Source organism: Felis catus, chromosome B1 (assembly GCF_018350175.1).
Source record: "Felis catus isolate Fca126 chromosome B1, F.catus_Fca126_mat1.0, whole genome shotgun sequence".
In the NCBI taxonomy this organism is placed as follows: domain Eukaryota; kingdom Metazoa; phylum Chordata; class Mammalia; order Carnivora; family Felidae; genus Felis; species Felis catus.
In genome coordinates this window covers 118,939,333-118,961,290 of record NC_058371.1, presented here as the reverse complement: position 1 = coordinate 118,961,290, position 21,958 = coordinate 118,939,333, and the positions used below count along the sequence as shown (strand labels likewise).

Genomic DNA, 21,958 nt, shown 5'->3' with positions numbered 1-21,958 from the left:
GAGCTGTCAGCACAGAGCCCGACGTGGGGCTCGAACTCACAGACCGCGAGATCATGACCTGGGCCGAAGTCGGACGCCCAACCGACTGAGCCACCCAGGCGCCCCAGGCTTTTCCATTTTAAGTTTCATATAACACAAACCAGTTAATTAGAGAAAAGCTGAATTGCACTAACCCTCTAAGCTAGTTCTATATACAGACACAGATTATAGTTTAATAAAAAGTTACACGATTATGGGGTGCCAGGGTGGCTCAGTTGGTTAAGCAGCTGACTCTTGGTTTTGGCTCAGGTCATGATCTTGCATTTTGTGAGTTCGAGCCCTGCATCAGGCTCTGTGCTGGCAGTGTGAAGCTGCTTGGGATTCTCTCTGCCTCCCCCCCTTCCTTTTTCTCTGTCCCTCCTCTGCTCATGCCTCTCTCTTTCTGTCTCAAAATAAATAAACTTAAAAAAAAATTACACAATTGAAGAAATTTATAATGTATAGTAATAGAACCTGAGAAAGTATATGTATCTTTAATCAAATTAAGCTATGAGTTACTTCTGCTTTATAATTCAAAGGGAAGATCTCATGTAATATATAGTTCTGTAGTTATTTGAGTGATAGCCACAATAGGACTATAATTAAAGAACAAGCCCATTGGGGCACCTGGGTGGCTCAGTAAGTTGAGCATGTGACTTCAGTTCAGGTCATGATCTCACAGTTTGTCAGTTTGAGCCCCACATCAGGCTCACTACTGTCAGTGCAGAGCCCGCTTCTGATCCTCTCTCCCCCTCTCTTTGCCCTTTCCCTGCTCATTCCCTCTTTCTCAAAAATGAATAAAACATTAAAAAAATAAATAAAAACAAGCCCATCACACACACAAACATGGCCCACATTCCCTAATACATTTGATACTATAATTTTGCTCTGAAGTGTTACATAAAATGCATCTTTAACTCTGATCAGTCTGCAAACTGAAAAATGTCTCATAAGAAATCACATACCTCTGTGGTTAGTTGTGTGGCTCTTGATGTAACATGAAGATTCTTATTGTCTTCTGTAACAGCATTAACAAGGACACCAGATGTCAGTGAGATCTTCAAAGTTTGGTAGTTTTTAAATAGTTGTTCATTTTTCTCTTTTACTGATTTCAGGTCATGTTCCCATTCTTTAGTTATGGTAGCATTTCTTTCTTCAAACTCTGTAGATTCATTCATTATAGCCTATTGAATAGTAAAACACTATTATAACTCTAAAATGAATTACATATAAAAATACTATGAAAACTACTAGAATTCTAGGACAAGGCATATGCTGAAATTCATTATTTAGAACACTCTAGAACAGTACTTTAAAAGAATGTGAACATTCTTTGTGGTTTGCATCAGTTTCTAAAACTACAGAAGATGCTGGATATTGATGAGAATAAAAAATAAGGACTGGAGAGGATTCATATTGATTTGCAAGATGATAAACCTCACTTTATTAAGTCAGTGCTAACATTATGGAGAGGAATCTGCAAAACTATACAGGTTAAAGTTATTATGTATTATGACATTTGTTATCCAATTTTTTTAATGTTTATTTATCTTAGAGAGAGAGTGTATGCAAGCATGTATGCACAAGAGGGGCAAGGGGGACAAAGGATCTGTCAGCCCAGAGCCTGATGCGGGGCTCAAACTCATGAACTGGGAGATCATAGCCTAAGCCAAAGTCAGATGCTTAACCGACTGTGCTCCTGTATTATGATATTTATAATGTCCTATATAAACATTAACTGACATGTAATAGCAGAGCATATTCAATAAACTTAACAGCAATCTATTTTCCAGTTTCATTTCAAATCTCAATGTTTATAGGGAAAATAGTTCACTGACTTTTGGTAATCTGAAAATCTTATATTTCTGTGCAGGAAATAATAGTCAATCAATACCTTCGCTAACTCTGAAATTACTCATATCTTTTTACTTCGTAATTGTTATGGGACGTGTTTTTGCTCTCATCATGAATGCCTTATTGGTTTTATCTATAACTTTGTGGCTTTAAGGCACTTCTATCAGACTTGGATGCTAACTTAGTTGTGTTCTTGCTGGCACCCTGGACTTTCCTGGGTTCTAGACTACTGGCCTCACACCATACAAAGTTATCATTTCCTATTCTCAGGGTGCTGGAAGAAGCCACATATCTATGCTCATCCACACAGTAGGAATCCCTACTTTCTACTCCCAACTAGGCCCTCAATATTACAAGAAAAACACTGAATTATACGGGGATTATCTTAGCCAAATATTGGTTTTATATTTTTCCCTGTTGATTGTGGACTCTTCCCCCACCCCCGCCCTGAAATAGCTCATACTATTCTGCTAGCTTGAGGTATTTAACAAATGGGAATGACTCTCCATAGGAAAACAGCTTTTGAAAATATTATCTATACTTCAGTGTGATTTAAGTATAGTTTTCAGATGAAATTAAAGTGTCAAAAAAGAACTGCCCAAACATATGAAATATGAAATTCTTAGAAGCTGTGATGTTAATCTAGCTCCCCTTGCTCTAGTTCCATGTACACAAGCAACTTTCTGATTACTGTGTATTTTACCAGGTATAGAGATAGGGATTACTTCAGAAAGCAGAATGAGGGGCGTCTGGGTGGCTCAGTCGGTTGAGCCAACTTCGGCTCAGGTCATGATCTCACGGTCTGTGAGTTCGAGCCCCGCGTCGGGCTCTGTGCTGACAGCTCAGAGCCTGGAGCCTGCTTCGGATTCGGTGTCTCCCTCTCTCTCTGCCCCTCCCCCGTTCATGCTCTGTCTCTCTCTGTCTCAAACATAAATAAACATTACAAAAATTAAAAAAAAAAAAAAAAAGCAGAATGATATCCTCATCAATGGAAAGTACAACAAATTAACAAAAATGATCTTCAGCAATGTTGGTTCTTGTGAATCTATACACTGGAGTCAGTCACCTCGGGAACAGAGGTATAAACCATATCTCTGAACCTCAGAGTTGAAGGATCAGTGCGTATGGTAGTGATACCACCAACATGAAAAGCAAATGAGGCCTCCGCCAAGGAGTTGGCCAGGCTTGTCTATGGCATGACCACAGGTGCTGCCTGCAGCCCTGAATCAGGCTCATGTCTTACCCTGTCTGAGGCTACTGGGGGGAAAAGGCACAACTCCTACAGAAGCAGTGAGAACTGAGAAAGGAAAGAGGATTCAAGATTTCTTAAGTGGAAATTGATTATTACACCTCAAGATTTTATCCTTTTTTTTTTTTTTTAAGTTTATTTTGAGAGGGAGAGCAAGCACAAGCAGGTAAGGAACAGCGCGGGGTGGGGCGGGGGGAGGGCAGGGGGGCAGGGTGCAGATTCCCAAGCAGGCTCCATGCTGTCAGTGCAGAGTCGGAGGTGGGACTCGAACTCCCAAACCATGAGATCATGACCTGAGTGAAACCAAGAGTCGGATATTTAACCAACTAAGTCTCCCAAGCCTCCTAATTTTATCTTCCTTACAAGTGTCAGTTGGTTATCTTTAATTATCTTAAAGAAGCATACATAACATATAAGAGGAAGAACATGTTTTACATAATTTTTTCCAAATAAAAAAATAAAGTATATACAAGTAAATTACAGAAACATACCTAAGATTAAGTTGTTCTAAGTCTTTTTTAAGAAAGAGGTGGAAAAATCAGAGCAAACAACAAAAAAGAATGAGGTAGCACAAAAGAAAATCGTTACTTACAATTATCTTGTTATTATAGAAGTTATTCACTTGACAAATCCTATCATTTTCTTTCTGGATGCCATTTTTAAGCTTTTCTGTATCAAAATGAGTATTCAACCATTCTTCCAAAAACTGGGTCATTTCTTTCCTATTACTTAGCACTTGTTGAAATTCAGCCTTTATGCAGTGGAAGTCATTTTCTGAAAGATCTTTGAGAATTTCCTGTGTGAAAAATAAGTATTTAATCACCTGGACATTAGGAAAGTTTTCACCTAAATATCATATAGATATCATAAAGAGGGGAAAATACCTTACTGAACTTTCATTCTTAATATTTTGAAATAAATATAATTCTAATTTATTCTAATTACATTAGAAATGTAATTCTAATTTAACACTTTATTCTAGTGATTTGAATAATAAATTTTTGGCAGTATAGGCCATCTAAGAGGAATGTCTGTGAATTCTGCCTGTTAGAATTACCTGTCAAAACTGTCTGCGACCAATAATCACAATATACGAAGTGCTTCTGCATGTAGCTTTCCTGTGCACTCAGGTCTCACATACGTGTTGGGAGTTGGATGCCAGCCTCACACTGCTGGGTGAGAGCAAGGCACTCCATGTGGAGTTACTGCAATAAAAATGTTCCTGACTCCCAGCCACAGATCTAGGTTTAGAAAGCATTTGCAAACTTATTCTGGGGTTCTATGAATTCCCACTTGTTGGTACTAAATCTATTTCCTGTATCTGTGGAGTCCTGAAAAAGGAGATTAGTCCATTATGTGACACTCTTTACATCTAGCCACTTGTCACCCTGCAACCTAGTTTTAATTTCTGGAAAATGAAAAATGGCTCTAAGCACATGGAAAGGTACCTTCTCTATGTGACATAAAGGCCTAAAATCTAATGAAACCATTTAAATAAATGATACCTCAATATGTAGATCCATATTCTGGCTCAATTTAAGGTCTGTTAATTCTCTGGATGGCACATCATAATCTTGTTGAAGGTGTTGTATTTTAATTAGCAGTTCATTTTGCTTTTCCACTTCATCAATAAAAAACACTTCAAATTTATTGATGGATTCATGGTGTTCTTCCTTTATCTTTGTAACATGGCTTAACACATACTTACAGAAAAACATTAAACAAATTGGGAAATGAACTTTTTATCACATTTAGAGGAAGTTTTAAACCCTCAAGACTAAGAGGTGGGATGGCATCTCTTGTTTATCTATATCCTCTGGTAAGTGAGGAAGAAGGAAAGAGCCTCTCTCTCTATCCCCAGTTTTCTCCTCTCAGTATCTTGGGAGAAGAACTTCCAGACTTCAAGTTCCTTACTTCGGACTCCCTACTGGATACATCTCATAGATGTTCAACAATTACCTTACATTCAATGTTAAAATGTAACATAATCTCTTTCCCTAGAAACTCACCTTTCTCTACCAATCACCCATGTTTCCCAGCTAGAAGCTTGAGATTCATTTTCAACATCCTGTCCTGCATACTTTGATTGGGTAACCAATATGGGTATGCCAGCCTCAAGATGTACTTTCTACATGTTGTTAGATGTTTGGCATCAAGGTAACAATAATTTGAATGCCATGTGTTCCATGGACCTCTTGGATAAATTCTGGATATCTGATTGCCTGGATTTGTGGAAAAATTTCAGGGCTTGGGGCACCTGGGTAGCTCTGTTGGTTGAGCACCCAGCTCTTGATCTTGGCTCAGGTCATGCTCTCATGGTTAGTGGGATCAAGCCCTGTGTCAGGCTTTGCGCTAACAGTGTGGAGCCTGCTTGGTTTTCTCTCTCTCCCTCTCTTTCTCTGCCCTTTCTCTGCATGCACACACTGCCTCTTTCAAAATAAATAAACTTAAAAAAAAAAAAAAAAAAAAGGAATATCAGGGCCTGAGAAGCAAACTATCTAGGAAAGACACATACCAACTCCCTCCCTCCTTCCTCAGTCTTCCACTACTTCTTAACCTCTTATAATCTGGCCCTTCCTAACCATTCAACTAAAACTGCTCTGAGAAAGTCACCAATGAGCTCTATTATCAATCAACAACTTGAGGGCATCTGTTCGGTTCATATTCTGGCTGCGTGAAGTATCTGACATTCTTGACCACTTTATCTTTGACGTGTTGTCCTCTACTGACTTGAGCAACGGCACTTTTGCTTGATTTTTTTCTGTTCCTTTGACGTTTCCAGCCTCAAACCCACATGTTGCTGTCTTTTCTGCTGACTGGAAAATTTATCTTTTCTAGATCTCTCTTCTTATCCCATGGCTCTTATTCTTCTATTATGGTTTCTGGGTGACCTTACTCACATATGTTATATTATGTAGCAACTATAAGCTGATGAATTCCAAACCTTTATTTTTTCTAAGTTTATTTTGAGAGTGAGCAAGCACACGTGAGTGGGGGAGGGGCAGAAAGAGAGGGAGAAAAAGAATCCTAAGCAGGCTCTATGCCATCAGCACAGAGCCCAAAGTGGGGCTCGATCTCATGAACCGTGAGATCATGACCTGAGCCAAAATCTAGAGTCAGACGCTTAACCAACTAAGCCACATAGGCATCCCAAGCTGCTGAATATTTCTTTAATTTCTTTTGTCCTCCCCATCCCTGTGAATCTTTTTCTGGTAAAAGAGTCACCTATAGTATCTCATCTGACCACTGTAACTGCTTTTTGTCTCTTCTCTCTGCCACAAACTCATTGTTTTTCTATGGTGAAGTAGCTAAAATGGTATGATCGTGCTACTGCCACTACTTAAAATAACTGTCCAGTGGCTCTCCATCATCTGCAAAATGGACTGCAGTCACTGTTGCTCAGTCCAGCTTCTACTGCAGTCTCACCTTCTGTGACTCTTTATCTGGTATGTCACACAATCTTCACGTACCTCTATCACCACACTTAGACTACCTGCTTATATATCTGCTTCATGCACTAGACCAGGAGATAACTGAGATGTTATTCCTACCTGTCTCCCGAGCACCTTGGCAGTATCCAGATTCACAGGGAGAGCTCAAGTTTTGTTGAATGAACAGGTCCTAGATGCATACTGGATTTTGCACATACTATGCTGAGACCCATATAACCCTTAATTTGGTAGTAAATACACTAAATAGCAAATATGCCAACTCCCAAAGTAGGACTTAGATATACTGATGTTAAAACCAATTATAGCAGTATTTACAAAGATATTACTAAGAAACGTGGTACCTGAAGTTTCTTCATGACTCTGTGGAATTCCATTGAACATCTCTGGTTTGCAGTAAGAAGTTTTTGAATTTGTTTGATTTGTGGATACGGAAGTGAGAGGTTTGCTCTCACTCTAATTGAAAGCTCTTTTTGGGTTTCAACTTCCTTCTCCAAGTCAAGGGATAGTCTATCTAAGTACTCATAATGATTATACATCTCTGAGTATCTCTTCAGAAGCTCCTAAGGGAAATTAGAATTCATTTAACAATTCATTCTAATGTAACAAAAATAGTCCTTGCCCTAGAATTTTAACAAAACTTATGCTTAATATTTTCTGTAATGCAGAAACAAATTAAGATGTTTGTGTTAAAAAAAGGGGGGAAGGAACTCTTATTGATTTTGGATTACAGAAATACTATTTAATTATTGTGAAAATTTAAAAATTTTAAATATAACACAGAAAACCAGAAACAATCCCTATTAACATTTTGATACATTTTCTTTTAGTTCTTTATGCATTCATGATTTAAATGACCCTCTCAAAGTCTAAAGATAAATTTGAGTGAATTCAATCTATATTATATTATAGTTCAAGACTGAATGCTGGCTCATGTTCACAGCAGGCAGTGTGAGTTTGCAGGTAAAACAAGTGACGAAAAATCGAACTAACTATTTGTCAGCTTGGTGCAGCCTCTCTACACATTTCTATTTCTCTGCCTAGAATCTGAGTTTTCGAACCTTTTATCAGTTAGAGTTCAGGTTCTATCTCTGCTACTTCCTGACTATAGATATCATTGAGCCATTTTCCCAAAAACAAAATAAAGACTATAATGAGTCCCACAAACTTTTCTAGGGGAAAGTAAATATGATATCCATATCTATGTAATCTATGAAATATACACAGACATTATAGCTTAAGGGAAATAAAATTATATTTGTGAAAATGTTTCTATACTCAAATTCTAAACTTACACTTGATTTCATGTCCTGATTCTACCAACCTACTAGCTATATGACCTTGAGCAACTACTAAACTTCCTCTCCAAGCCTCAGTTTCTTTGTAAATGGAGCAATAAAACGTACCTCATGAGATAAAGAACTGATATAGTGCCTAGCATATGGTAGACACCCAACAAGCCTGGTCTGTAAGTTCAAATGATTAGAGGCCAAGCAGGGGACACACTGGTCAAAGTGCAGGTGGAAGAACACAGTAGTACATATTGCTACAGTCACATAACAAATAACATGTTTAATTCAGGGTGCTAAATAATAAAACAAGGGACTTCTGACAATAATGAGCTTCCTTTTTAATAACTTAAGGAAAAGCTAGCTGTACATTCATTTCCTGCCTTTGGTCCTAGTATGAATCATGTTACAGTATGAAGCAGCACTGTGTAATCATTTATTTGTACTTTTAATAAATACATGTTCCATTAGGAATGTGCTAAGTGATATAGCCACAGAAAACACACAACATCTTTAAGGATCTTGCATTCTAATTGGAACGAGACGGTAAATCCTGTTGGCTTTTCCCCTCAATATACATTTAGAATCCAAACATTTCTCACTACTCCACTGATTCTTCTCTGGGCTGAGCCGCCATCAACTTTGCCTGGTTTATTGAAATTTTTCTCTCAGATGCTCTTCCTGCTTCCACTCTATTTCCAACACAACAATCAGAGTCATCCCTCTAAAATGTAAGTCAGATAATGTCTCTCTCGTGGTCAGAACTTGTCAATAAATCTCCAACTCACTCAGACTAAAACCCAAAGATCTTTCAAGGCTGCACAGCCTGCATCTTCCTCATGAACTCTCGGACCTCATTTCTTATTAGCTTTCTCCCTTGTTGGATGTTCCTGGAACCCACCAGGCAGGCTTTTGCCTCAGGAGCTTTTACTTGCTATTTTCTCTTCTTATCTTGTTCTTCCCCCAGATAGCTATGTGGCTCAATCCTTTCTCTTTCGGGTATTTGCTCAAATATCATCTTTCCAGTGGGACCTTAAAATCACCCCCCCCCCCATTTTGTGTGTTTATGTATATACATATGCACATACTTGCACACCTATACTAGATTAGAAAGTTGAAAGAAACTTTGAACACTATCTACTCATTCCCCAGAGGCTCCATTCTAGGCCTCTGGAAGGGTACCAATATTTATTTGTAATTTTAACATGGGACACTTACTTTTATCCTAGAGCACTTGTCTCTCAGGCTCTCTGTGAGGTGGTGTTTCCCATTACATGGTAACTTTTTTTCATATTTTACTACCTCTTTATGGTTCTGTTGTTCCTGTTTTGACACAAAGAAATAAACAAGGCATCAACTATAACTACATTCACATTTAATGTCTATATACTTGTCCACTTACATTTTTTTACCTCATTTCAATAATGGAATTATAAACTTGTAACTCAAAAACAAAGTGAAAAATGGTCAGAAAATGAGTAACAGTACCAATAAGTAGTAAGTGGCCTTGACTCACTAAGAAAAAATGTGGAAAAACCACATATTTTTTGGAGATAGGATTTATCCCCGTAACCATCACAACTGCAAATTAGATTTTAGGTTTATATCTGGTTCCTACTATTCCAAGTCTCCGAATTAGAATTAGTCTCTGAATTGCTGCCAAATAATACGCTACCAAAACCACCTGAAATATCTCTGTTCACTCTTCCCAGCTCCTTGGAATAGAAAATGCATATCCTGTTACATCTTGGACTTCTGATTCGAAGTACAACCTAAAACCTTTTCTCCCACTTATTTACTACAGTACTTAGAAGAATGATTGTTTAATAAATATTTGTTGAATGAATTAAATCTTTTTATAAAGGGCCCACATAACGATGATTCCCAAGGGTCTCATGTTTCTATTAATGTTGCAGATGACATGGTCTTCTGCTCTGTTGTTGAATTATGAGAATAAAAAAGATTTCTTACAGATTTCATATTTGTCTGAATTTTATGTTATTTTCTTGAGGGTTCAATTGGGCTTTTTAAGACATGTGATTCTAAATACCTACAATCCTACTGGATGAACTTCTTTCCTCTGTGTATCTGGCCACTTCTCTGAGGGATGAGACGAGCCTATGCCTAAAACTCTGTCATGTAGAGGCAGAGAAATGGCGCACTTACTTTTCTAAAGATCTAGTCCTTCAAATATTTCTTCCTTAAGGATAATGCCATTTCCTGGTGAAAAAGCCCTTTTAAAAATTACATTAAAGAAAATAGTCTGCTTTATGTAACAAATCTTTTCTTAAAAATAAATAAAATGGTATTTTCTGAAAAATATTTTGGCTTCTTTTAAAACTGTATTTTCTTTTGTGTGAAAAATTATAGTAATAGTTTTCCCATTATCCTTCCCTGTATGTAGAAGTTTCCAAAAAGAAAAGGGGGAAAAAAAAACCCAAAACAACAAAAAACAAATCCCCAAGCCCCACAACAAAAAACCCAAATTGTTCCCCTTGTCAAGAAAGCTTGATTCTTACAGTTACTAGATAAGGAAGATTCTGAACTCACTCTAGCTATCATTTCTCTTAACGTTTCTCTGAATTGGTCTCTTTCCATTTTCAGAGACTCTTTTATCCTCCTTAGCTCATCTCTTTCCTCAGCTACAATTCTGAGTTCTTCAAGTCTTTTATGAAGTTTCTTAGTCAAGTGTAAGTTATCCGCTTCCACACTTTGCATAGATAAAGTTTGGGCCTCAAACTGCTGCTTCAATCGTTCCATTCTGTTTACATTTTTATGGGTTTTATTGACATCTTCTTTCATTTTAAGAAGTTGAAGCTCTTTTTTCTGCAGTTCTTGTATCTTGAGATAATTATAAAACAAGTTAGAATGCAAAAAGAATTCCTATGTCTATTTGTTATATATGTACATCTATTTCTATCTCTAAATATCTGTATTTATATTCTTTCTCATTCCCCAAGTGATTTTGGACACAGTTACTCCCCAAAGAACAAAATGACATGTACCTTTTTCTGTAATTCATCTTTAGATTTATTTAAACTCTTTTGAATATTTGAAATCTGAGTTGTCTTTTCTGAAACTCTCTGCCTGAATTTATCAATAGTTTCTTGGTATTCTTTCAAATGCATATGGGCAACTTTTAGTTCTTGTTGTGTTTCTAGATCCTTCGTTATTAGAAGAAATGAAGAAATATTATGATGTAAAGGCACATTACCTTTTCTTAATGATGAACTAGTTAAACAAAATCTTAAAAAAATGCATGCTCCCAGTTAAAAACAAGCAGCACAGCACCCCCAAATGAGAGCAGTACAGAAGGCTATAAAGTCAAGTCCCTGTCCCCAGCCTCACCCATCGTAGCTGGGTTTCCTGGTGAACTTTGCCACCTGCTCTCCTTTCTCTCATACCACTTGGACATCATTCTACATCACTATCACAGAAAGAGGGCCCTCTTCTCATGCTAAGTACTCCATCATACACATGAACCCCACTTAGCCAGTGCCTTATTAGTGGACACTTGGATTGCTTCCAGACTTGTCAGCACAGACAGCGTTGCAGTGAGCGCTGTTGTATTTCTGCCCAAATGTGTGAATATATTGGTAGGATAAATTCCTCCAAAGTGGAATCGCAGTAGCCGATATATACACTGATAAATCTTTAATAAGGCATTGTCAAACTGTCTCCCTGAAAGTTTATAACACTTACAGTTTCACCAACAGTTATTATTTATTTCCAAAGAAGGAAGCTTCTTATACTAAAAACATGTTTATTGGACAGGTAGAAAGGGTCCAACTCACTCTAGCTATAGTTTTCTGTAGGTCTTCCTTGAGCTGGTCTCTCTCCAATTTCAGATTATCTCTTTCTTTCATTATAGATTTCATTTCTTCAAGGTTTTCATGAAGCTGCTGGGCCAAATTTAAGTTCTCCATTTCTATTTTATCCAGAGTTAAACTTTGGTCCTTGAATTGTTTCTTTAATCGCTCTATTTCAGACATTTTTTTCTGTGTCTCACTGACATCTTCCTTTAACTTAAAAAGTTGATGTTCATTTGCCTTAAGTTGCTGAATCTTAAGATAAGCATAATATAACATGTTAGGATACAGACAGTTTTTAAGGGAAGGATAAAAAATAGTTTCGAAATTAAGATAGTTTTCCCATGTCACTCATTAATATTTGGCATAATTCCACACAAAACTTATTTTCTTTTGAAGTATAATATACATAAATACACTAATCTTAAGTGTATTGCTAAATTATTCTCCACATATGTATACATCTATATAATTACAACCCAGATTAAAATATCAAACATTTCTAGCACCCCTTAAGGTTCTGTGTGCCCCCTCCTAGGGTTAACCACTATTCTGAACTGTTTTCATCCTAGATGAGTCTTGCCTGCTTTTGAAGTTAAAAATCACGGGGCGCCTGGTTGGCTCAGTCGGTTAAGCGTCCGACTTTGGCTCAGGTCATGATCTCATAGTCCATGATCTCACAGTCCGTGAGTTCGAGCCCCGCATCAGGCTCTGGTCTGACAGTTCAGAGCCTGGAGCCTGTTTCAGATTCTGTGTCTCCCTCTCTCTCTGACCCTCCCCCATTCATGCTCTGTCTCTGTCTCAAAAATAAATAAACGTTAAAAAAAAATTAAGGAAAAGAACTGTCTTTAAGAAAAATCACAATGTATTTATCCATTTTCCTGTTGACAGGCATTTCACTTGTTTTCCATTTTTTGCTGTTATGATTAGAACTGTGATGAACATTCTTGTACACAGCTTTATGTGAAAGTATGCACTCTTTTCTCTCAGGTACATATCCAAGAAATAGAAATACTGAGCCATAGGCAGGTGTATGTTCAGCATTAGTAAAAACTGTCAGGATGTTTTCAATGTGGTTAAACCATTTTACATCCCCATATGAGTTTAGGCACGAATAAATCAAATACCCAGGGGCACCTGGGTGGCTCAGTCGGTTAAGTGTCCAACTTCAGCTCAGGTCATGATCTCACGGTTTGTGGGTTCGAGCCCCGCATTGGGCTCTGTGCTGATAGCTCAGAGCCTGGAGCCTGCTTCGGGTTCTGTGTCTCCCTTTCTCTGCCCCTCCCATGCTTGTTCTCGGTCTCTCTCTCTCTCAAAAATAAATAAACGTTAAAAAATATATAAATTAAATCAAATACCCAAACAAGCACCTTCTTCATACCTTTTCTTGTAATTTAGCGTTTGAATTTTCTAAATCCATTTGCATATTTGATATTTCATCTGTCTTCTCAGAAACAATGCCCCGGAGTTTATCAATAGTCTCCTGGTGCTCTTTCACATGAATGTGAGCAATTCTTAGTTCCTCTTGTTTTTCTAGGTCCTTTGTCATTAGAGAAATTTTAAGAATGGTGACATAGCTTAACATTAACTAGTATTTTTTTTTTTTATAAAAGTGATATTTTCTTAGTAAAAATAATAAAACTATTACTTCTTAAGCTACATCTTAGATGTTAGAAAGTTACAAGCTTTCCCTTCATCCCTTTCCCTGTCCTCACCTCCCCACAATCTACTCCTACTTTCCAGGGGCAAATACATGATACATATACTATTCTACAGCTTGCTTTTCCCTCTAAGTTATTTGGGCTTCCAAATTAGAACATCCAAACCTATTTCACTTTTTTTTTTTAATTATGTTGCACAGTATTCTGACATACTGTTCATATTTACCCAGTTTCCTTCTGATGGATATTTAGATTGTTTCCCAATTTTTATTACAACTTGCTACAATGGACACCTTGTGGTGTGTGTGTGTTTGTGTATGTACATAAATATACATGTAGGATGAAGTCCACAAAGAAAATACTGCTAACAGAATTAAAAATTTTGAAGAAAATACCAAATTACCCGCCTTTGTAAAAGGTTCCATCAGTTCACTCACATCAACAGTGCCACTCACATCAAAGCACGGTTCCCTGCTGTCAGAAAAACACACATTTACTCACCAGCAGAGGAAGAGTAACTTACTTTAGCCTCTTTTTCTCTGAGGCTTTCTCTGAGCTGGTCTCGCTCCATCCTAAGGGTTCCCTCTGCTCTTCTTAGGCCATCTCTCTCCTCAGTAACACATTTTATTTCTTCAAGGTTTTCATGAAGTTTCTGACTCAGCCTTAACTTCTCAGTTTCTACACTTTCCAGGGTTGAATTCTGGGTCTCTAATTGCTTCTTCAATTGCTCTGCTTGATACATATTTTCTCTGAGATCATTTTTTACCTTAAGAAGTTGACGTTCTTTCTCCTGAAGTTCTTGGATCTTAAGATAATCATATAATAAGATATAGATTGATATTAATAAATAACACTTTCTTTTTTAAAAAATTTTTAATGTTTATTTATTTTTGAGAGAGAGAGAGAGAGAGAGAGAGCCAGTGCAAGCAGGGAGGGGCAGAAAGAGAGGGAGACATAGAATTTGAAGCAGGCTCCAGGCTTTTGGGCTGTCAGCACAGAGCCTGATGCAGGGCTTGAACCCACAAACTGTGAGATCATGACCTGAAGTCGGATGCTTAATCGACTGAGCCACCCAGGCACCCGATAAATAATACTTTCTAAATTAAGCAGGCAAATCTTTGTCTATGATTTTAGGCTAATTCATATCCTGTTTCATTACAAAAAAGACCTAATGTAAACTCTCAAATAAAAACCATACCTGTACTTTTAAGGCAGTATCTGTGTTTTCTAAATCCGTTTGCATATTTGATATTTCATCTGTTTTCTCAGAAATAATGTCCCGGAGTTTATCAATAGTTTCCTGGTGTTCTTTCACATGCATGTGAGCGATTCTTAGTTCCTCTTGTTTTTCCAGGTCCTTTGTCATTAGAGAAAGGAAAATGATTTTTTAGAGTGACAAAATTCAAACAATGTGTGGAAAGATAGAGGGTAAGAGGTAAATATGCCTCCCACCCCCTTAGGCCTCATCCTCTAGTTACTCTTAAACATCAATACATGTTAGATACATTAATCCATAACTTACCCCTTTCCTTAAGAGGATACTTCCAAATAACACCATGGCACTGCCTCATTCTTTATCCATGGCCTAGTACTCTATGGTCTGAGTTTGCTGCACTCATTAACCAGTCTCCTGCTAACGGACAGTTGGTATTTTCCCTGCTTTTGTGGTTTGCTTTGATTTGTTCTTACAACTTTCTGCAGTGAATATTCTTCTACAGATATCTTTGCACAACTGCATTACTGTGTGCAGGATAAGTGGCTACAACTGGGCTTTCTGGGTCAATGAATAAACGTACTGAAATATTTGGAAGATATTATCAAATATCCCCTCCTCCAACCTTGCCTAAGGTTGGACCAATTTTACACTCATACCAATCCTATTGCCCATGGTTCTTTTAGGACACAGTGTCATATTTACTGGATGGGGGAAAAATAGTAACTCACTCTAATTACGGTTTCTCTCAGGTTTTCCTGGAGCTGGTCTCTCTCTACTTTGAGAGTCTCCTCTACACTCCTAAGATCATCTCTTTCTTTTGTAACAGATCTCATTTCTTCAAGGTTTTCGTGAAGTCTCTGAGTTAACCTTACATTCTCCTTTTCTATATTTTCCAGAGTTGACTTTTGGGCCTCAAATTGGTTCTTCAAGTATTCTATTTCACACATTTTTTCCTGAGTCTCATTGACAGGCTTCATCTTAAGAGGCTGATGTTCTTTTTGCTGAAGTTCTTGCATCTGAGAAAACAACAAAACAAGTTAGGACATAGGCAGAAATTTTTAGGAAAAGGAGGAATTGTTTCTGAGTCAAGTGAATCATCTTTACATTTTATCTAATGTACGTAATATTTTCTTCCACAGGGATATGAGGAACACAATAATCAGATGCCAGTTTCCAACTTAATAAGACCTACCTTTTCTTGTGATACAGCATCTGAATTTTCTAAATCTTTCTGAATATTTGCTTCTTGATCTGTCTTCTTTGAAAAAGTCCTTGTACTAATGGTTTCCTGGTACTCCTTCAAAAGAATATAAGTAGTTTTTTAGTTCCTGTTTGATTTTCAGTCCCTTTATGATTGGATAGAAATTAATAAAGCAATAGTGAATATCACTGTTAACCACTTTACCACTATTTCATACCTAAAAAATCATTAGAATAAGGAAACTTACTTCAGTTACAATTTCTTTAATGGTTTTTTTGAGTTGGTCTCTCTCCATTTGAAGGGCCTCCTGCATCCTTTTCAGTTCATCTCTTTCCTTAATTATAATTTTTATTTTATCTTGACTTTCCTTAAGTTTCTCGGTCAACTGGAGCCTCTCGCTTTCTACACTTTGTAGTGATGAATCTTTGGCTTTGAGTTGTTCCCTTAATTGCTCCAGTGCACTCATTTTCTCCCGAGTCTCACTGATTTCTTTGGTGGTAATAAATTGTTCCTGTTTCGCATGAAGCTCTTGGATCTTAAAATAATAATAAGTTAATAGCTAAAATATACATACACACAAATCATGCTTATATATATGTGTGTGTGTACACATATAATACGTTTTAGTTTTTGAATGAAAAGAACTCACAATGTTCTCCATAACAATTTAGTATGCAAAAACAGTTTCTGTAATTCAGTTAGCTAGCTCCCTCAGGTTTTTTTCCTACACTTCCTGCACCCCCAATTTACCTTTTTCTGTAATTCATCATTAGTTATTTCTAATTCTTTTTGAAGGCTGGACAGCTCATTTTCCGTCTCAGAAAGATTCACTCTTAGCTTCTCAATAGTTTCCTCCTGTTCTTTCATGTGACGATGAGCAACTTTCAGTTCCTCTTCAGTTTCCAGGTGCTTCATTATTAGAGGAGATGTTAAGAAATTTACAGAAACATTATAACCATTATACTCTCTTTTTTCCAAAGGTTTAGTTTTTACAAAAATATCTGCTTACAAAAGTAAAAAAAAAAAAAAAAAAAAAAAAAAAAAAAAAAAAAAAAAAAAGCACATGGGGGATGGATGAAGCTTACCTTAGCTGTGATTTCCCTCATGTTTTCTTTGAGCTGGTTGCTTTCGGACTGAAGAACTTCTTGCAGCCTTTGTATGTTGTCTCTCTCCTTAGTTATACATTTCAGTTCGTCACGACTTTCCTGAAGCCTCTCGGACATCTCGAGCTTTTCCACGTCCATTCTTTGCAGGGCTGACTCTGTGGCTTTGAGCTGCTCCTTCAGTTGCTCCATCTCGCTCATCATTTTCTCAGGTGCGCCATCTTTTTCTTCCATATTGAAGGACCGTTCTTGTTTGTCTTGAGCCTCTCGGATCTTAAAAGAATAAAACAACAAGAGAATTGACATCCAAAGATACTTTATTTTACTTTCAGAGAAAAGAAATCAGGACAGTTTCTAAAACAAGTAAGTCAGGACTCAGTGGCTCATTACAGAGCATTCTTTCCACTCTCCCACTCGTCATCACTCAGGTACTGAACACTTCTTTCCTGAGGGCTCAGTGTGCTGTCAGTATCCTACCAGAGGTTAGAGATAAATTGGTAAATGAGACTTATATGATCCTTGCCTTTTTGAGATTTAGACTTCAGAGGGAAAGATAGACATTATGCCAAATCTTACCAAACAGGGGTGCTGGGTTCTTGCAGGGTTATGTGGCAACCTAACCAACCCTGAGTGGTTAGGAAGGGCTTCCTGGGGGATGGAAAGCTTCGGTTGAGACATGAAGGATGGCAGCAGTAGGTGGGCAAGGCAGTAGGGAAATGCTGCAGGCAGGGAGACCAGAACACCCAAAAGCCATGAGATGAGGAAGCACAATGCTGGAGCATGATGAACAGGGGTAAGATGAGCAGAAATAAGGCTGGAGACCAGCAAGGTTTGGGATCCAAGGCCTCATGGGCCACGTGAAGGATTCTGGTCTTTGGTTCAAGAGTAGAGATAGGTTATTAAAAGTTTATTTTATTTTAATTTTATTTTATTTATTTATTTTGAAAGAGAGAGAGTGAGAGAGAGAGCTGGGTCAGAGAGAAGGAGAGACAGAATCCTAAGCAGGCTCTGCTCCCTCAGTGCAGAGCCCGATGCAGGGCTTGAACTCACAAACCGTGAGATCATGACCTGAGCTGAGATCAAGAGTCGGATGCTTAACTGACTGTGCCATCCAGGTGCCCCTATTAAAAGGTTTTAAGAACAAAGGATTGCTTGGGCTCAGAATGAGGAATGAATTAGAGAAGTATAGAAATGAATACTGGGAGACCAGTAAGAGGCTACTACAGAAAGCCAGGGACAGAAATAATGGTGGCTTGGATTAGTGTTGGCAATGAGGAGAGAAAGAGGGAAGATTTCTCTCTCCCTTTCTTTCTCTCTCTCTCATACACACACACACACACACACACACACACACACACACACACACACCTTAAAATCAACAAGGTTTGGTGCTTGGATTATAAAGTGAGTGTGAGGAAAGGAAATTGGGATGGGTGATTCTCAGATTTCTGTCTCAGGTATTGAGGAAGTGCTTTATGAGATGCTACAGGAATAGATTTAAAGAAGGAAAGAAAATAGTTTTTCTGGCTTTATCCTTTCTTATAATTTAGCATTGCTTTTTCTAAATCATTTTAAATATTTAAGAAGACAGCTGTCTTCTCTAAAACATCTTCTCTCAATTTCAATAGTTTTTTTAGTACTTACGAGCAATTTTTAGTTCTGTTTCCAACCACTTCATAATTGAGACATTTAAAGAAAACACTGCAGTAACATTTTAACTATAACACAAGTGCTTCCTTTCCCAAAGACTTGATTCTTACAAAACACTTGTTAAATGGAAAGAAAGGACGAAACTTACTTTAGCCAAAGTTTCTCTAATGTCTTCTTTCAACTGGTCTTGTCCAGCCCGAACTGCTTCTTTTCTCATTCTAAGGTTGTCTCTTTCATCAGTTAGAGATTTTATTTCATCATGACTTTCTGGAAGTTTTTCAGTCAACCCAAGCTTTTCCATTTCTATGCATGCAGGGGTCATTGAATCCTTGGTTTTGGATTGTTTCCTTAATAGTTCCAGTTCATCCCCTGTTTCCTGAGTACTACTGACTTCTTTCACATTAGGCAGTAGTTCCTGTTCCTCATGAAGCACTGGGATCTTGTAATATGCATGGAATACCAAGGTTACTATCTGGAGAGCATTATCATAATTTTTCAAATTTTTTAAAGATGAGAATAATGTCCCTAGAAATAAAAGCTATCTTGATCCCATGGCCTATCGTGGATCACAAACTCACAATTTATTCATTTTCTCTTGATTCCTACTAAAGCTATCCATGGCCTTTCTGCTAGTCACATTCTGCCGTAACTTTCTTTGTTTCCAGCTTACATCCAAAGTGAATCAATTCTTATACCTAACTAACACCGTTAATTCAGCCAGTTGCACACGTCTTCATTTTTATACTAGTTCTCAAAGGCTATAGGAGAAAAAACATTGTTTTTATTGAGATTTTATCTCAATAAATGAATTGTCCTTAATTCTCAGATGACCTCCCATGCCACTTCTCATATTCTTTTATATGTACAGACCATTTCCTATGGTCATTAGTGGTTCCATTAACTTTGCATATCATATTTCTGCATTTGTCCTGCTGGAATTGAAGGATTATTGTATATGCCCAAATTAGGGGGAGAGAAGAGTGTCTTATTCATATCCACAGTTTCAATGGCTGGTACATAGTGGCCTTTAACATATGTTGGTTCAGTTATCCCAGTGTTTCATTTTCTCTATAGCATTTGCCATTATCTCAAATTATCTTTTTCATTTGTTTGTTTATTTACCAATTAACTCTTTCCACTACAAAATAAGCTCCATGGTCACAGAAATTTTATTTAGCTTGTTCCCATTTTATTTCTATAACCCAAGACCTTGCCTGACACATTAGACACTCAACAAATACTACCCAATAAATGAGCTGTAACAGTCACTACTTAACTGCTCATTTTTCCTTCAAAAAAAAAAAAAAAACCGAAACCAAAAAAACCAAAAACCAAACCAAACCAAACCCCCCCCCCCCCGCCAAAAAAAAAAAACAAAAAAGAAGGGGCAAAAGAGAGAAAGAAGAAGAGACAAACCTTTTCTTGTAATTCAGTATTGGATTTTTCTAAGTCATTCTGAATATTTATCATTTGAGCTGTCTTCTCAGAAATGTTTCTTCTTAGTTCATCAATAGTTTCTTGTTGTTCTTTGAGATGCACGTGAGCAATTTTTAGTTCTTCTTTTGTTTCTAGACCCTTAATTAGCAAGTGGAATTTAAAGAATATTATAACAGCATCAACATTGCCTCTCCCTTCTCCAACTGGCTCGGTTTTAAAGAAACATTTACTACATGAAAGAAAAGGGTATAACTTACCGTAACTTCGAGTTCTCTTATGTAATCTTGAAGTTTCTCTCTCTCTATGTCAAATGATTCCTGTAATTCTTTTAGATCATTTCTTTCCTTGGTTATGGATTTCAGTTCCTCATAATTTTCATGGAGCTTCTGAGCCAATTCTAGCCTCTCCATTTCCATATGTTCCAATGTTAATTCTTGGCTTCTTAATCCATTCTTTACCTTCTCCATTTCACTCATCTTTTTCTGCATCTCACTCATCTCTTCTTGTACACTAAGAAGCTTTAGCTGTTTTTCTTGTAGTTGTTGGCTCTTGAGAAATAAAATTTTTAATTATCATTTTGCTTATGTTCCCTTAAAATTCTTATGTAAAATATATTTTGCCAAACCAAAATGATTATTATAGTAAACAGCTTTGAAAGTAGAGTAACCTTCTAGGCACAGTGTCTATAGTGGGTTGAATAGTGTCCTACCCAAAATTCAAGTATATTCAGAATTTCAGAATATGACCTTATTTGGAAATACGGTTTTTGCAGATATAATTAAAGTATGAAAAGAAATTCTACTGGATTAGGGTGGGCCCTAAATGCAATGACAGTGTCCTTATAAGAGGCAAAAAAGGACACACAGAGACACAGAGAAACTCCTGTGAAGATGGAGGCAGAGTTAAGACTGATACAGCTATAAGCCTTGGACACCAAGGGAGCTGGGAGCTAAGGATAGTTAGAGGAAGGAAAAGATTCTTCCCATGCTTCAGGAGGAGCATGGTATTACCAGCAACTTGATTTTGGACTTCTAGGATCCAGAAATGTGACAAGAAATTTCTGTTGCTTTTTAGCCACCAAGTTTATGGTAATTTGATACAGAAGTTCTAGGAAACTAATATATTGTCACGAGGTTAATCAAAGAGGTAAAGTGAAAATGAGAATAACCTGAAAAGAGACTAAATATGCAGGTATACCTGCCAAATAACTATAATTCCTCATCTCTTAAAACCTCATCTGTTTTTATTTTGAAAAAGGTCCTTACAGGTGGCCCATAAAGACACTGAGGCATTAACTTTTACATAAGTCTATAAATTTCACTTCTTTAGGGTGAATATGAAACAGACATCAGGTTCTAGCAAATTAATTGAGTTATTGTGAAAAGCAGGAGAATTAAGAGAATACATAGGAAAAAAAAACACTCCACAGAAATACAATGGAAATCACAATATATTATTTATAATGTATGTGGCATAGGCCTTAGAAAAATAGAAAGATCTCAGTGGGCGAATTTTAGAATTACTTGGGCAGTACAATTACTAGATTCTCATCTCTTATACAAATAGTACAACAGCACCTTACTTCTATAAAAGAAGTGACTCAGGAAATTGTAAACATCTAAGAGATGGTAACAGTCACATATCTTACATTTTAGAGAATGACTACCATATTTTTATAAAGGCAGAATCTTTGTGTTATTGATTAATGTATCTCAAGCACCCAGAACAACACCTGGCCTATGGTACTTCCCAATAAGTTTCTTATGAATGAATATATTCCATGATTAGTTTAGATGAATTAAGGCTTTCTCTCTCATCTGAAGACTCAAGGATAATATATCCTCACAAAGGATGTTGGTTAAGATCTAGGTGTGAGTTGAAACTGTCTATGATATTAGCATTAAAATCTGCTCATTTGGGAGATACATGTTATTTCTAGAATTCAGCTCTACTGCCATCAAAATTTATTAAAAAAAAAAAAAAAGAAGAAGTTTAGGGGTGGCTGGGTGGCTCAGTTGGTTG

General features: G+C 37.1%; 1 protein-coding gene across 7 annotated transcripts in view; it reads right to left on the bottom strand.

Moving 5' to 3' along the window:
• The window catches only part of CENPE (centromere protein E), an 85,351-nt gene that overhangs the window by 22,358 nt on the left and 41,035 nt on the right, over positions 1–21,958 (bottom strand). For 4 of the 7 annotated variants that reach the window (XM_023252887.2, XM_019829159.3, XM_023252886.2 and 1 more), the window contains 19 exons: positions 20,194–20,484; positions 19,916–20,074; positions 18,648–18,938; positions 16,832–17,122; positions 16,497–16,655; positions 15,994–16,281; positions 15,738–15,842; positions 15,274–15,561; positions 14,528–14,686; positions 13,853–14,134; positions 13,050–13,208; positions 11,654–11,923; positions 10,865–11,023; positions 10,410–10,700; positions 9,078–9,182; positions 6,915–7,133; positions 4,627–4,824; positions 3,714–3,917; positions 984–1,202 (listed from right to left, as the gene is read on the bottom strand). In XM_023252887.2, the coding sequence (XP_023108655.2) occupies positions 984–1,202; positions 3,714–3,917; positions 4,627–4,824; positions 6,915–7,133; positions 9,078–9,182; positions 10,410–10,700; positions 10,865–11,023; positions 11,654–11,923; positions 13,050–13,208; positions 13,853–14,134; positions 14,528–14,686; positions 15,274–15,561; positions 15,738–15,842; positions 15,994–16,281; positions 16,497–16,655; positions 16,832–17,122; positions 18,648–18,938; positions 19,916–20,074; positions 20,194–20,484 (4,137 nt within the window). The remainder of the gene's footprint in view (positions 1–983; positions 1,203–3,713; positions 3,918–4,626; positions 4,825–6,914; positions 7,134–9,077; positions 9,183–10,409; positions 10,701–10,864; positions 11,024–11,653; positions 11,924–13,049; positions 13,209–13,852; positions 14,135–14,527; positions 14,687–15,273; positions 15,562–15,737; positions 15,843–15,993; positions 16,282–16,496; positions 16,656–16,831; positions 17,123–18,647; positions 18,939–19,915; positions 20,075–20,193; positions 20,485–21,958) is intronic. The other 3 variants (XM_023252889.2, XM_023252890.2, XM_023252891.2) reach the window with 3 other exon arrangements.